Source organism: Drosophila willistoni, chromosome 3R (assembly GCF_018902025.1).
Source record: "Drosophila willistoni isolate 14030-0811.24 chromosome 3R, UCI_dwil_1.1, whole genome shotgun sequence".
Lineage (NCBI taxonomy): Eukaryota > Metazoa > Arthropoda > Insecta > Diptera > Drosophilidae > Drosophila > Drosophila willistoni.
Window position 1 is genome coordinate 30533581 of NC_061086.1, and position 13308 is coordinate 30546888.

The 13308-nt window shown below is 37.0% G+C and overlaps 3 protein-coding genes across 3 annotated transcripts; all 3 read right to left on the reverse strand.

Moving 5' to 3' along the window:
* Positions 1 to 3824: 3824 nt before the first annotated feature.
* On the reverse strand, positions 3825 to 5134 carry LOC124459790. Its single transcript, XM_047009420.1, has 2 exons — positions 4890 to 5134; positions 3825 to 4827 (listed from the first exon to the last, which is right to left on the reverse strand). The coding sequence occupies exons 1-2, from the start codon at positions 5101 to 5103 to the stop codon at positions 3875 to 3877; spliced, it is 1167 nt and encodes a 388-aa protein (XP_046865376.1). The 5' UTR covers positions 5104 to 5134; the 3' UTR covers positions 3825 to 3874.
* Positions 5135 to 5780: 646 nt separating this feature from the next.
* Positions 5781 to 7248, reverse strand: LOC6649603 (odorant receptor 82a). Its single transcript, XM_002072031.1, has 6 exons — positions 6936 to 7248; positions 6677 to 6866; positions 6277 to 6622; positions 6111 to 6215; positions 5896 to 6048; positions 5781 to 5831 (listed from the first exon to the last, which is right to left on the reverse strand). Exons 1-6 carry the CDS (start codon positions 7246 to 7248, stop codon positions 5781 to 5783), a joined length of 1158 nt encoding a protein of 385 aa, XP_002072067.1.
* A 1124-nt stretch (positions 7249 to 8372) lies between these two features.
* Positions 8373 to 9244, reverse strand: LOC6649604 (myb-like protein AA). Its single transcript, XM_002072032.3, has 2 exons — positions 9230 to 9244; positions 8373 to 9155 (listed from the first exon to the last, which is right to left on the reverse strand). Exons 1-2 carry the CDS (start codon positions 9242 to 9244, stop codon positions 8373 to 8375), a joined length of 798 nt encoding a protein of 265 aa, XP_002072068.1.
* Between the last annotated feature and the right edge of the window lie 4064 nt (positions 9245 to 13308).

Sequence of the window (13308 nt, forward strand, 5' to 3'; positions counted from 1 at the left end):
AGTTTGGAGCCTTGCATCCTTGGATAATGTTTGGTCTTACCTTATGGACAAAGGGGAGGGTGTGGTGCCAGAACTCATCAATATTGAGGCTGTATGGCACCGATTCCTCCATTTCGCAAAGCACATCAGGATCAAAATAGGCCCCATTGATCAACCTTTTTATATGGCCCTCCATGGTGGCCACGAAATTCTTTTTCACATTTTCCTCCAAATTCCCCAGTCCAGGAAGGGCGTCCAAATAAAATATCCTGTTTTTGTATGCGAAAGACATCTTTATATATATATATTTATATATCTTTATATATTTAATATTTTATAGCCAAAGTGACGCTCAGTGATTCTTCTTCTTTTTAATAAGAGTTAAAAAAGTTTCCTTTCAAACGGTTAATTTTAAAAGCTTCTTTAAAAGCTCTAGAGATGCCGTCGCCATGTTTGTTTTTAATTTTGTTTGAGCCGCCAAAATGTTTAAATGCCAAAAGTGTGAAAATTTCGAAACAAATGTGCAAAAATGTTTCAAGAGGCACATGTTGACCCACACCAAGGTATATGAAGGGCCATACAAATGCTCCTTCGAAAAATGCAACTTTAGGACATTTACCAAGCGGTATCTGCCTAACCATGTGGCAAGGAAGCACCCGGCACGAACGCCTGAGAAGCCCGACGCCCCCGCTCCAGTCCCAGTGCCGATAATGGAAGAGGAGGAGGACTTTCATCCCCTACCCTCCATGGAGTCTGCGCCAGAGTCCCAAGAAGAATTGGAGCTCCAATGTGGGCTCAAATGGATGAGCGTGGCCGGGCAAAAGAAATATTTCTTTAAGTCCATACCGCCAGTCGAGAATGATACTGGTGTGGATCTATTCAGGTATGTGTAATTCGTATGAATTGAATGAGTTTGAATTCATCTAATGGGTATCTCTTTTTAGTTTGTATATGTCCGTAGAGGGTCGGGGTGGGTTTGATAGCCCACCCAATTGGAAATACGTGGCCCGGAGGTGCAACCAAATGGCCTCCTGGAAAATGCTGCCAGGAGTGTATGAAAAATACCTCCTGGCATACGAGGACCAGGAAAGAAAGCGATTGCGGGACCTCAAAAATAGCAATATACCGTTCTGGTGGGACTACGGTGAGTATGTCTCTAAGACATACCAGCCAGTCCCACACAGACGAAAGCCATATGATGTTTGTACAGTGGAGAACACGCTGTATAAGATATACTACAATTATTTTATACCCAGCATTGGGACACGCTTCTGCGTTAAAGATTCGTGGTTGTATATAGTTAGAATGGATCCGCAGGATCTTGTAGAATATATGCGTAGTTTTAAGTAGTTATAAGTTGTAAGTTATAAGTTGTAAATATATGTGTAGTTTTAAGTAGTTATAAGTTGTAAATATGTTAATAATAAGAAATAGTCTATGTGTAGTTTTAGGTAGTTATAAATTGTAAATATATAAATAATAAAAAATAGTCTATTTTGTAGTTTTAAGTAGTTTAAGTAATTATAAGTTGTAAATAAATAAATAAATAATAAGATAAGATAATAAGTGTAGTTTTAAGTTAAGAGTATTTATAAGTTGTAAATAAATAAACAATACCATATTGTCTATAAGATATTATAAAATGAATGGAATTTCTTTCTTCTCGATATCAATAGATGCATCCTGATCTTTCGACACCAATTCCTTATGCAATGTCAATGAATTCGACGCCGACTCCTTCGTTTTCTCCTTATTTGTTTTCGTTTTGGAGTTTCATTTTCCTGTTCGCTGTCAGGTAAATCTCTATTTCCGGATCCTCGTTTCGTGATGACTTAGATAGACTTTGTTTTGATCATGTTGACTTGTCATTATTGGAGTGTGGTGGAGGAGGAACTGCTTCACTAGCATCACTAGTTCTGTTTTGAAGTATTGGAAGTATTTGAAGTATATGGATTTCGATCGCCTTTTATGGCGATTTTGATTCTCAGATTTTTGGACAGGCCCTGACATAGCCTCTCTACAGGTGACACTCGTTCTTGATACGATTTTGCATGGTTTTCTTAAGAGCCATATAGGTTTCCAATTCATTGGTCTAAAATAGATGAATTTTTTTTACAAAATTTGATTATAATGTGAGTTAATAAAGCTTACTATGGGTGGTGGACCCATTCCCATGTCCATTTTCCTGATTTTCGCTGACCAAATCTTCAGATTTAGTAGCATCGAGATTCCTACGCATTATTGGATAAGTAAGGCGTCGATCGAGATTATAGCAGGGATAGTTTGCAGAATCTATAGAATCTATTGGTGGCTTCCACTTCCATGTGATTAAATTAGAAAAACAAATTAATTTTAACTTTATATCATTTCGTGGGGTTTCAAAAACATATGTTTTTCGCGGTAGCTTTTTGCCGTAAATTCGTGCCCTCTCGCCGTAAATTCTTGCCCTCTCGCCGTAAATTTTTGCCCTCTCGCTGTAAATTCTTGCCCTCTCGCCGTAAATTTTTGCCCTCTCGCTGTAAATTCTTGCCCTCTCGCCGTAAATTTTTGCCCTCTCGCCGTAAATTTTTGCCCTCTCGCCGCGGTCGAAAAGAAGGAAAAGAGCCAGCGATAACGATAGCTTCGATTGTCGATAGAAAACGTAACATATCGATAACATGGATTTTCGTTTGCTTATCGGTAGAGATGAAATTAAAACCAGAGGGCCGGGGCTAACTTCGACCGCGTCAAAGTTTGAATACCCTTGCAACTTTTATGGTAACTCTTTCCTTACCTATAGCCATCAAAGTGAAAAAACGTTCAAGCTAAAAAGGCTTATGTTTGCGAAAACAATCTTAGCATAGGAATAAACTAAGATATTGATCAAAGTCACTGTTTTCCACCGATCGTTCCTATGGGAGCTATATGATATAGTAACCCGATCTTTATCAAATTCGGCAGAGTCATTAACAGATATATTAAACTAACAAATGTTTAATTTGAAAGCAATCGCGTCAAAAGTGACGAAGTTATTGACAAAAGTCACTGTTTTCGAAAGATCGTTCCTATGGGAGCTATATGATATAGTCACCCGATCTTGATCAAATTTGGCACAGTCGTTTATATGTGTAATTAACTCACCAATATTAAATTTCATGACAACAGCTCAGAAAATAACGAAGTTATTGAGAAAAGTCACTGTTCGTGACTTTGCGGTTTGTATGGGAGCTATATGATATAGTGATCCGATCCGGCTGAATCCGAGATATACAACGCCTGCAGTATATACAAGCCTATATGCAAAATTTCAGCTCTGTAGCTCTTATGGTCTAGGAGGAGTTTGCGTTGATCCAGACGGACGGACAGACGGACAGACGGACGGACGGACGGACGGACGGACGGACATGGCTATATGAACTCGTCTCGTCGTGCTGATCAAGAATATATATACTTTATATGGTCGGAGATGCTTCCTTCTATGCGTTGCACACTTTTCACCAAAATTAATATACCCTTTTTGCAAGGGTATAATAACAAAAACACTGTACTAATTGTATTATTTTGAAATAAACTTGGGTCGCTCATAAGTGAGACGGCCAAAATTAATGGCTCACTGAACTGAGCCACTGAACTTCAATATGGCTGATTTTGGCTTTCTAGCTCATTGTTGCTCACTCGCTCTCATAGCTCATTTTGAGTTCTTTTCAAATTTTACATTTTTGGCGCAATTCGTCTTTTTCGTTAAACGTACAATGTCGTTACGCCAAAAATGAAAGCCAAAATGGAATTAGACGTATTTTCCAATAAGAATTGAAATTAAGTAATTTAGATTTATTATATCAGACGGATGTCTGGTGTCTGAAAAACTTATATTTGTTATTTTAATGAATATGTTTAAACAGTTTGTCAATGTACTTTATATGCAATTCATAATCTCCGATTGATAGCCACAGGAATATATATTAAAGAAATCCACATTCTGCTTAAGGCCAAGATAGAAAACGCTTTCGGCCAAATCCTTACCGAACTCACAAAAGTTCTGCGCGTAGAGGGTAAAGAAGATTCGCTTATTGCTCAAATGATAATCCTTTAGTATATTATTCTCATGATCGTAAATTTCGCGATTTTCTGTCTCTGAAACTATCCAGTCGCTATAGTCCTGCCAAGCGAATCTAAAGCTCTTCAAATATATTACTGCCAACATCCTGGCCTCGTCCAATACGTGCACAAACTGTGGTAATTTCAGGCATTCGATTTCCTCCCGGAACCGTGTGAAATCGCGATGTCTTTCCGTGCTATTGAAAAGCGTCATATAGAGATGAACTGTGAAAGTGGAATGATAGTAGGACATTGGTTTGTAGCGACTCTGGTATATATAAAGGCTCCAGTCTAGCATTGTTCTTTGGACACCCAATTCATAAGTGGAGTTTCGTTTGCGATGCGCCTCCAAATTACGTACATTGTGCTCGTAGCTCTCTCTATAAATGCGTAAAGCCGCATATTCGCGATTTAAGTCTCCAGCATGAAAATAGACACGCGGTGTCTTAAACTTTTCCGTATATGTTGACAGTTTGTTGATCAGAGGATGCGAATGGGCTCCAAAGTTGATCCTAGTCCTATTCACAAATAGCTCCAAGACTTTCAAAAAGTCCTTAATTTCAGCGCTTTCCTTCACCAGATCCTTGGTTATAACGTATCCAAACAAGGGCTTAAAGTACTCGAAAGTCTCGCGATAGCAGTCTTCTAGAGCTCGATGCGCATTACAAGAGATGAAAAAATCCATCAGCTTCTGCTTGGCCTCAAATTTCTGTGGATCGTTTTGAAGCTCGGTGAGCAGCTCGATGAGCGCACTTATCGGAGGCATATGACCTATAAAAATTTGAATTTCGGAACTAGAGCTGGGGCAGATCAACTGGTTAGGTGCTACATACCCATGACAGAGAACAATGGACGATTCTCACTGCAAACATAATCAAAATAACTTTCGCAAGCATACTTTTGCGAATTGATGGAATTATTTAAGCGTATGGCCATATCCTGGAGTTCCTTGATCCGCAGCTCAGACAGATGACCTACATAGGCCACTTGTGCCTGTCCTGCGCCCAGGCAGACACACAGAAACAAGCCCACCAAAGCTTTCAACATTATGATTTCTGCTTTGTCGCGTCGTGACACAATCACGTTTGTCCAAATACTGAGAGCCAAGATTTCTGACCTCAGGCATATCAATGTATATATTCTTCTACTTATAAATTGTACATATTTATGTATACGAACGTCCCTTCCGTTCTCTTGCCATTGCTCAAGCTAATGCTCGGAAAGCTCGGATTCCGTCCATGCATCGATAAGAATGTCAAGTCGTATCAGTTAAATGCTCTCCCACTGTGTTTAATATGCTCTTTGTTAGTTCATATGAGTTGTATTTAAGCAGCAGCACAATTTAGTACACAGCATTAAATTTGAATCTTTTCCTCTGCATAATTAAAAGAAAAATTTTTGAATACTTAATATAAATATCTGCAACTAGACATACTTTAAACTAATTATGAGGATTTCTTAGACAGTATAAATCTGTACAATGAGGAAATTCATACAATGGAGGCAAAAAAAAGGTATTAATAGTATTATTATAATTCCAAAAATTTATGAGTTCTAGAAAATTATTTACCTTATTAAAATTATAAATGTGAACTTTATTGAATATAAGTTAATAGTAGGATATTTCAACTCTAATGAAAAAGAAAGGCAATAAAAAAGTATCTAAAATGTCTTTTGCCAATTCTTAAATATTTAGTTAAAATTACTCCAAATTATATTATTCTTCATTCAATAGATTGAATCAGTGTTATAAAAGATAAAGCAGTCCGACAAATCTATAAGAATAATAGAGCAAAAATTAAAAACTATACTAAAATGCAAGAAGAAAAATAACTATACCGATAGAAAATTGGCTAAAGAAGCCTCATAAAAGCCGGCTTTGATAAGCATTTCTTTCTGGGAACGTAACATGATGAAGGCCAAGAAACGACGTTGCTTCGGATTGGCCAAATGCCATTTGGATATCTGAACAGCAACACTAACCTGAAGGCTCTGTAAGGAAATGACTCGATTAAAGCCTTATTCCAATGGCTTTAATGCTCGGAAGAACCTACCTCAACTTTAATGATCTCTCCGCCGTAGCAATAGATGAACAATTGCAGCATTATGGAACCAAAAAATGAAAAGTATACCAATAGGGCCATAATCGAGCTCATATGCTGGAAAATCCAAAGAAAAAGTTTAACTTTTAAAAGACATCAAAGAGTTGGGGAACAATACCGTGACAATCTGATAGATTATAACACCAACTTGCAATGATGTTATAAGAAACTGTGCAAACACAATGGGCATATAGATGAAACGAAGTATTGTCGATAAGTTAAGAAGATGGACATGATAATCCACCGCTGAAATTAACTCTGACTGTACTTTCTTCTCAGCTTTCATAAAGTCCACATTGCGAATGTCCTGCTGCAGAGCCTGAAAGTGGGCACGAAGATTAATGGCAAAGGATATGAACAAACCGTCCACAGCCGATGCATAAGTCACGACCACAATGGTCACAAATACAGTATAGACAAAGGCCATCTCATAGCCAGGGCTATCGACATCATTAAAGGGAAATCTATAAATGAAATGGAATCATTTTGTTTTCCAATTATTAATCATAATTACTCACTTCATATTCATGGGCAACTCACGTATGTATATCGTACCACGCATTTTGCTTATTATAATCTTAACAATGGGACCCAAAAAGAAATACAATCCCGTAAATGCACATGAAATGCAATACGCTTTGCCCAGACGGGCCGCCAAATTGTTGGCTTCCGTCACATAGCCATCTTGTTTTCCCATTGTCTGAACAGCTGAAAAAAAAGGTAGATTGGAATCAAATTAATTTATAGCTCATTTTTCATATACAACAACTAATTTACATTGCTGATGCATTTGCCTGAAGGTCTGCATCATTTGCCAAAAGTCTTGTTTGTAGACCAGAAATGTTATTATTTTAATGGCCGTCAATAGATTGGTGAACACAACACTCAAAGTGGCCGTAATTAGTTCCATATCATCGTTATGATACATTATATACGATATCATTGGATACTCTGCGGATATTACAAACAGCAATGAGATTATGTGACTGAAGCTGAAAACACCTTTGCCGGAACGAGTGTCTTTCCCGGTATTGGGGCTATGACCCATCACTCTAAGACAGATTTCCTGCAGCAAAAATAGACGGGCCATGACTGAATTGACTCTTGACAGGCCACACACTTAATAATGGCGCCTTATATACGTCTAATCAGCCGGGCATTTGTTAATTGTTAGCTTGAGTAGTAAATTATATATTCAATTTTACAAGCCCTAGGAAAGGCCCTTATAATAACTATGATTGTCACTATATTTTAACGAAATGTTGACACAATAAATGTTGTGATGGCAAAGGGTTTAATTAGCAGGTAAGACAAGACAAATATTTTTGGAGCCTTACTAAACAACTTAGGTAAGTTCTAAGGCTTCTTGGCCATTCAATTTTTCTAGTTAACATGACCAACAGGACCTTTTCAAAAGCAAAACAATTTGTTATGAATGCTTAGGATACTGAGATGCGTTTTCACCTCTAGAGAAATATTACTAAAAAGTAGTTACTTCAAAGATAACGAAAAAGAAAGGGTATCAACGAATAATAATTAATAAATTTACAAATAACGAATGGTTTCTTAAATCGATTTTGCCTTTTCACATGTGGACTATATTTTTTATGACTGATAAGATGTTTAAAGATAAGTATTAATTAATGTTAAATCTATTTCTAAAACTATTGAAAATGAAACTATATTAAACTAATTGTTTTACCCTTTGTTTAATCTATGTATATAGCAATTTTTAGTCGATGATTTCATTGGTCGGTTCGAATTACAAAAAATTGAAATTTTCAATTGGGTTTTATGTATAGTTTTGTGCTATTGTTGTTGTTCCCGTAGACATTCACCGGAATTCCAGTGGAGTCCATTCCATTATCTATCCATGACCTCAAAGACGATAATGACTTAATGAATTTCGCACAGATGGATACGAAAAGGTAAAGCTAAAGGTAAAGGTAATCTATGGTCAAGACGCGCTTGTCATTTGGTTCGTTGGGGCAAGCAAACGAAAAGATGATATTAATTTTAATTGAAGAAAGCAATTATGTGGTTTTGTTGTTGCCTTGCCAGTGATTAGATGGCATTGTGAATTGCGAAATACAACGAAACGCAACGAAACGAAAGCAAAAAGAGTGAGAAATAAATTTAACAACAATTTGAATTTTATTAACAACATGGAATTTTTTGTTTTGTTTTTTGGGCCTCCATTCTCAGCTCAACTATTTAGAAATTGGGTGGCAGGTATGCATTGCCAGTATGCGCCGATCCGGTGGCAACAACATGGCCAGCACCAGTGCTGCCCACAAGGCCAGAGGATTCCACAGCATGGCCGGCCTCTCCGCCGCCGAGAGCACCAATCACAGAGGTGACGGGAGCAACACCCTCATCGGTCAGCTGGCTGCTGCCTCCCAAGGCATCGTATTGGGCCTGGATCTGTTGCTGGGCATGGGCAGCCTCTTCGTTGGTCTTGTACTTGATGAAGAAGACCTCGGGCTTGCTGGTGGAGCTGGCCTGTTCGACAACCTCAGCCTGGACATCGCTTTCGCCCTTCTTGGACAGCACATAGATCACAGTCTTGTCCTCATTGACGGCGGGGCTAATCTTGAGGGTCTTCTTGTTGTTGCGCTGTGGCGACTTGATGAAGACGACATTGTAATTACGCTTGGGCACACCGACGGTAATGTGACGCTCCTTGTAATCCTCCTCAGTATCTTCAGGAGCGGAATGGATGTAGAAGCGTTTCGAGACAATAGCCTGCTGCTGTTGCACGGAATGTTGTTGCTGCTGCTGCTGCTGCTGATGGTGATGCTGAATCTGGGCAGAGGGCTGCTGGAAGAAGGTCTGTTGATGATGAGCCTGCTGGGCTGGTGCCACCTGCGAGCCACTCTGGAAGAAACTGCTGCCTCCACTACCGCCGGCTGTGGTAAGACCACCAAAACCCGATGGTCCAGGATTATAGTTGTAACCCTGAGGTGCTGCCAGGGCAACGGCGCTAAGGCACAATACCTGAGGGGGAGGGAAAAAATAGTTGTTTGATTAGTTAGTTCCTTCCTTTTTTGGCGTTTGCTGTGTTCACATACAATGAATCCACGCATTTCTAGGCTTGGTTGAGCTGATTGGTTTTTTGGTTACTAGGAAATGTTTTCCTTGACTGTTCGCTGTGAACTGTTTGACTCTTGTGGCGCTCACGTGTCTTTTATATACAGTGAAGTACAGACCGACAGCGACGCCGACACCAATGGCTATATCAAAACACTCGACCACCTTAATAGGTGAAGTTCAACAATGTTTCAAGACGCAGACGAAGAGATGATGCCAAAAAAAGAAGAAAAAACTGCGCACACACAGTTTCAATATTTTTGTTGCATGTTCATTGTTTTTCCCTTAGTTCGCTTTTGTGCCATCTTCTTCTATTTTGGCTCTTCCAAATCTCTCATTAAATGACGCGTCTTGCTTGTAGTTGCTGGAAATACATGGCCAATTAGCGTGGTTCCCCCCGAATTTCAAAGCTTTTGAGTCTTTGTTGCTGCTGCTGCTGCTTAATTGCCAGCCCCGATGTGGCTCTTTCTGTTGCTCTAGTCATTATTTGGTTTTCGGTCTGGAATTGGCCTCTGGCAATGGCAACACCGCGCAATTCGATTAAGTATTATTAAAAGTGAAATTACATAAACATTTAATCAATTTCAGTTCATTTTGCATTTCTAGGAACGATGAGTCTTCTATTCGATCTACTTAGGTTTTAGCCATTATCGGCCTACACGGGCCAATGTCGTCGTGGCCAAGTTCAGCCACGATGTCTAACTCTTCATTCATGCAGACTGTCAGGCTTAATTAATGACCCGTCGAGTTCCCAATTTGCATGTGTTGTTCGAACTGATAGTTTCTTCGTCTTCCTCGCTATATTTCATTTTTTGTGTTTTTTTTTCCTCTACTGCACTCTAGCTCATTTATCATGTTCAACGGTTTCCCAAAAAAAAAAAAAACTTTCTGAGATAAATACACATTTAATTATTTCTCCAAAATGCAATGCCCACAGAGCAATTTGCGGTCTGTGTAATGAGTCGTTTACATCAATGATTTGGGATCGCATCGCATCGGATTGAATCTGCTGCCTAATGAACATGACATGTACACACTTTTCATTTAAGCCAAATGAAGGTTGGTTAGCCTGGCCTAAAAAACTAAAGGGCCAAAAAGCCGGGTTATCCATTATTATATTTGTTTTTATTTTAAAGATTTGTGTAAAGAGTCATAGAAGTTCATAGGTTTTGCTTCTCGGCTATTATTTCTTATTAACTTTATTGTATCTTATTAACCAGGCAAACAGTCAGATAAATAAAGTCAACATCAGGAATCGCTAACTTCTCTTTAAATATTCGGTGATTTTTATCGTATTCGTCAAATAAAATAGAAATATTATATGCAAGCAGCTATCAAAGGAATGTAAAGAAACCTTCTATAAGTTATTGACCTCCTGGAGAGTAGTTAAATAACTTATAGAAGTTTTCTTTACGTTTCAAGTAGAGACTTAATAACTTTGTCTGAATCCAATCCTTCAAATGTGTTAATTTGTCTGCATCAAATTTGTGTTTTGTGTTTTATTTTAAAATTCTATGTCCAAAAAAATACATATTTAAATTAAATTTACTCTATAGACTTTTGGCATCCATATGAAGTATTCAAAAATGTTTTTAGAGAACATAAAGCCATGTTTATCTTGGTATTTAGAAAAATTTAGAATCAAAAGAAAATCATACTTTTTAATTTCGTGAAGTTTTACCCCATTTTGACCTAATCTTCCAAACAACATGTCGTATGAGCGATATTTTATTTATAAAACTTGCTATAAATCCTTGTGAGTAGGTCTTAAAGCCCACTAATACCAAATAAAGCAAAAATATAGTTATCGTGCATAGTTCTTCTTTTTTTTTTAGGTCGTCACTGGTAAATATAAAAAAACTAACTTGAGATTCATTATCACCCACGATACCAAGAAAAAGCGACCGTTATTAGAAATAAAGCAACATTTTTTGGACACGTCATGATGAATTTGGGCTAACTAAATTGATAATTTCAGTTACCTTCAATATGACAGCCTGTATTCAAATCAGACCTCAGGTTTCTGTGTCACTGCATTTGCTGGTATACAACCTTTGGACTTTGACCCACTTAATTAAGGCCATCAAAGATACTTAAAGGAGCCACATTCCTACAAAAAAGGCTTATGCGAAGAAATTTTCAATACCAAGATCATTTGAATCGTTTCATGGGAATTTGATACACATTTGTATATTTTAAGACTTTAAGATCGCATTGCATTTAATACAATAAATAATAAAAGGTCAATCTTATAAAAATTGCCAAAATTATGAGAAACATACATTCAAAAAGTGTATATAGTTAAAAAAAAGGGGGCAAACATTTAAACTAAGCTTTTCGGATCTGTTAAAAGCTCGATCTGCAATACTTATCCAATGCTCAAACCAAACTTTTATAGCTCTTTGACTTCGATCGAAGACTCAAAGCTTTATCATGGCTTGAAATACTTATTTACTACACTCAAACATTGAATCGATCGCTAATGAACCTACGAAACTATTATAGCTTCAATTTTATGGTTTATAGTTTTATTTTTTTTGATTAATAATAGATAATAGATTCAACAGTTTATGATCCTTATATGGCCAAATACAACTGAACTGACAAAGGCTATACAAAATCATGGTTATATTAATTTAAAGTATGTATTTTGTATTTAGTAATTTTTAAATATGGATTTTAGTAATTTTGAAGTTTATACCGACTACTTAAGAGTTTTAATAGTGAACACCAACTAAGTTATTGATCACCTATTGTCATGACGAGTTTTAATGTTAAAAACTAAATTAAACTTGCATAACTTAGAAAAAATGAAAATCATGTGCGAATATTTTTATAATAAATATCAGCCCAATCGAAAATGGGCGTTACTCTGTTTTTCTTTTTCTTTTTACTTTTGTTTATGTTGAGAAATAAAATAAATTTATAAAAAAATATATATATATATTGTTTAATAAATTGTTTAATAATCCACTCGACTGGATGGCCCCATCATCGCACAGTTTGCCAAACATTTTCGCATTTTTCTTTATTATGGATGCCATGTCGATTTCTTGATAATATTTTAATTATTTAATTTGTCTTTTATACGAATGTTTTGCAGCATCCCTTGATGGTGTCAGTAATTGTTTAATATTAGCGCCATAAGCCTTGACCATGTTAATTTCCCACACACGCAAACGCGTTGAAAGAGAAATTCCATTTGATATGTGAAAATCGACGATATAAACAATGAGTATATCCGACTTTTGTCGGCCCATTTAGCTACCCAACTCACATCAGATTTATGCAATCAAAAACCAAAATTCGCTAATACAATGTTAATGCCATTGCATAATACTAAAGACAATGCAAAGATGTTTATTTATTGGTTTACAATCAAAAAGAACAGGCATTGAAACCTCTTTAAATGCTGTCGATTGGTATACGCCCCCCCAGTCCAGCCCCTCAAACAGCAGACAAAAACATCTCTACAAAAAAAATAATATATATTATATAATCAGACTAAACATGAATTGTAATATCTGAAAATAGCAGAGAGATAACAAAAACCAAAACAAAAACAAAGCGGGGGAAAAAAGTGGCAAAAGCGCACGCCACAAAGTCATTTGAGAGTTAGGCTTAAGACCTTTTCAGTGTTAAAAGAAACAGAGATCTCCCCCATACAATTTGTGATTTGATTAATCTACAGTCGTACATCAAAACATCATCATCATTCATCTCATCCATCTCTCCCCAGCCAACCATCTGACCCAAATCTTTGATGCTGATGGGCATTGATTGAAGTTTGACTGGCCAAAAAATTACGCTAATTGTTCGATTTTGAAAATCGACGATATCATGTTCATATGTCTGTATGATAATCAAAAATTGCCATATGTATGTATATATAGATTATGCAATGGGGTCCCAATTAAATTTGCCAGTCTACTAAATTGAACTGAAATCTATACAATAACTGGGTCATCGAGAAATTAAAGCGATTTATCAAGAAATATACATGAACAAATCTGTGCAATTTGGCGCCATTGCTAATGGGATTACTTTGCGATTTTCGTTC

Excerpts from the sequence above, each read along its gene's own strand:
- LOC124459790 (XM_047009420.1), bottom strand. The coding sequence starts at position 5,103 with ATGTTGAAAGCTTTGGTGGGCTTGTTTCTGTGTGTCTGCCTGGGCGCA. Across the intron at positions 4,828-4,889 it reads TCCATTGTTCTCTGTCATGG|GTCATATGCCTCCGATAAGT; the intron begins GTATGTAGCACC and ends AAATTTTTATAG.
- LOC6649603 (XM_002072031.1), bottom strand. The coding sequence starts at position 7,248 with ATGGCCCGTCTATTTTTGCTGCAGGAAATCTGTCTTAGAGTGATGGGT. Across the intron at positions 6,867-6,935 it reads CAGGCAAATGCATCAGCAAT|CTGTTCAGACAATGGGAAAA; the intron begins GTAAATTAGTTG and ends CTTTTTTTTCAG. Across the intron at positions 6,216-6,276 it reads TAATCTATCAGATTGTCACG|CATATGAGCTCGATTATGGC; the intron begins GTATTGTTCCCC and ends TGGATTTTCCAG.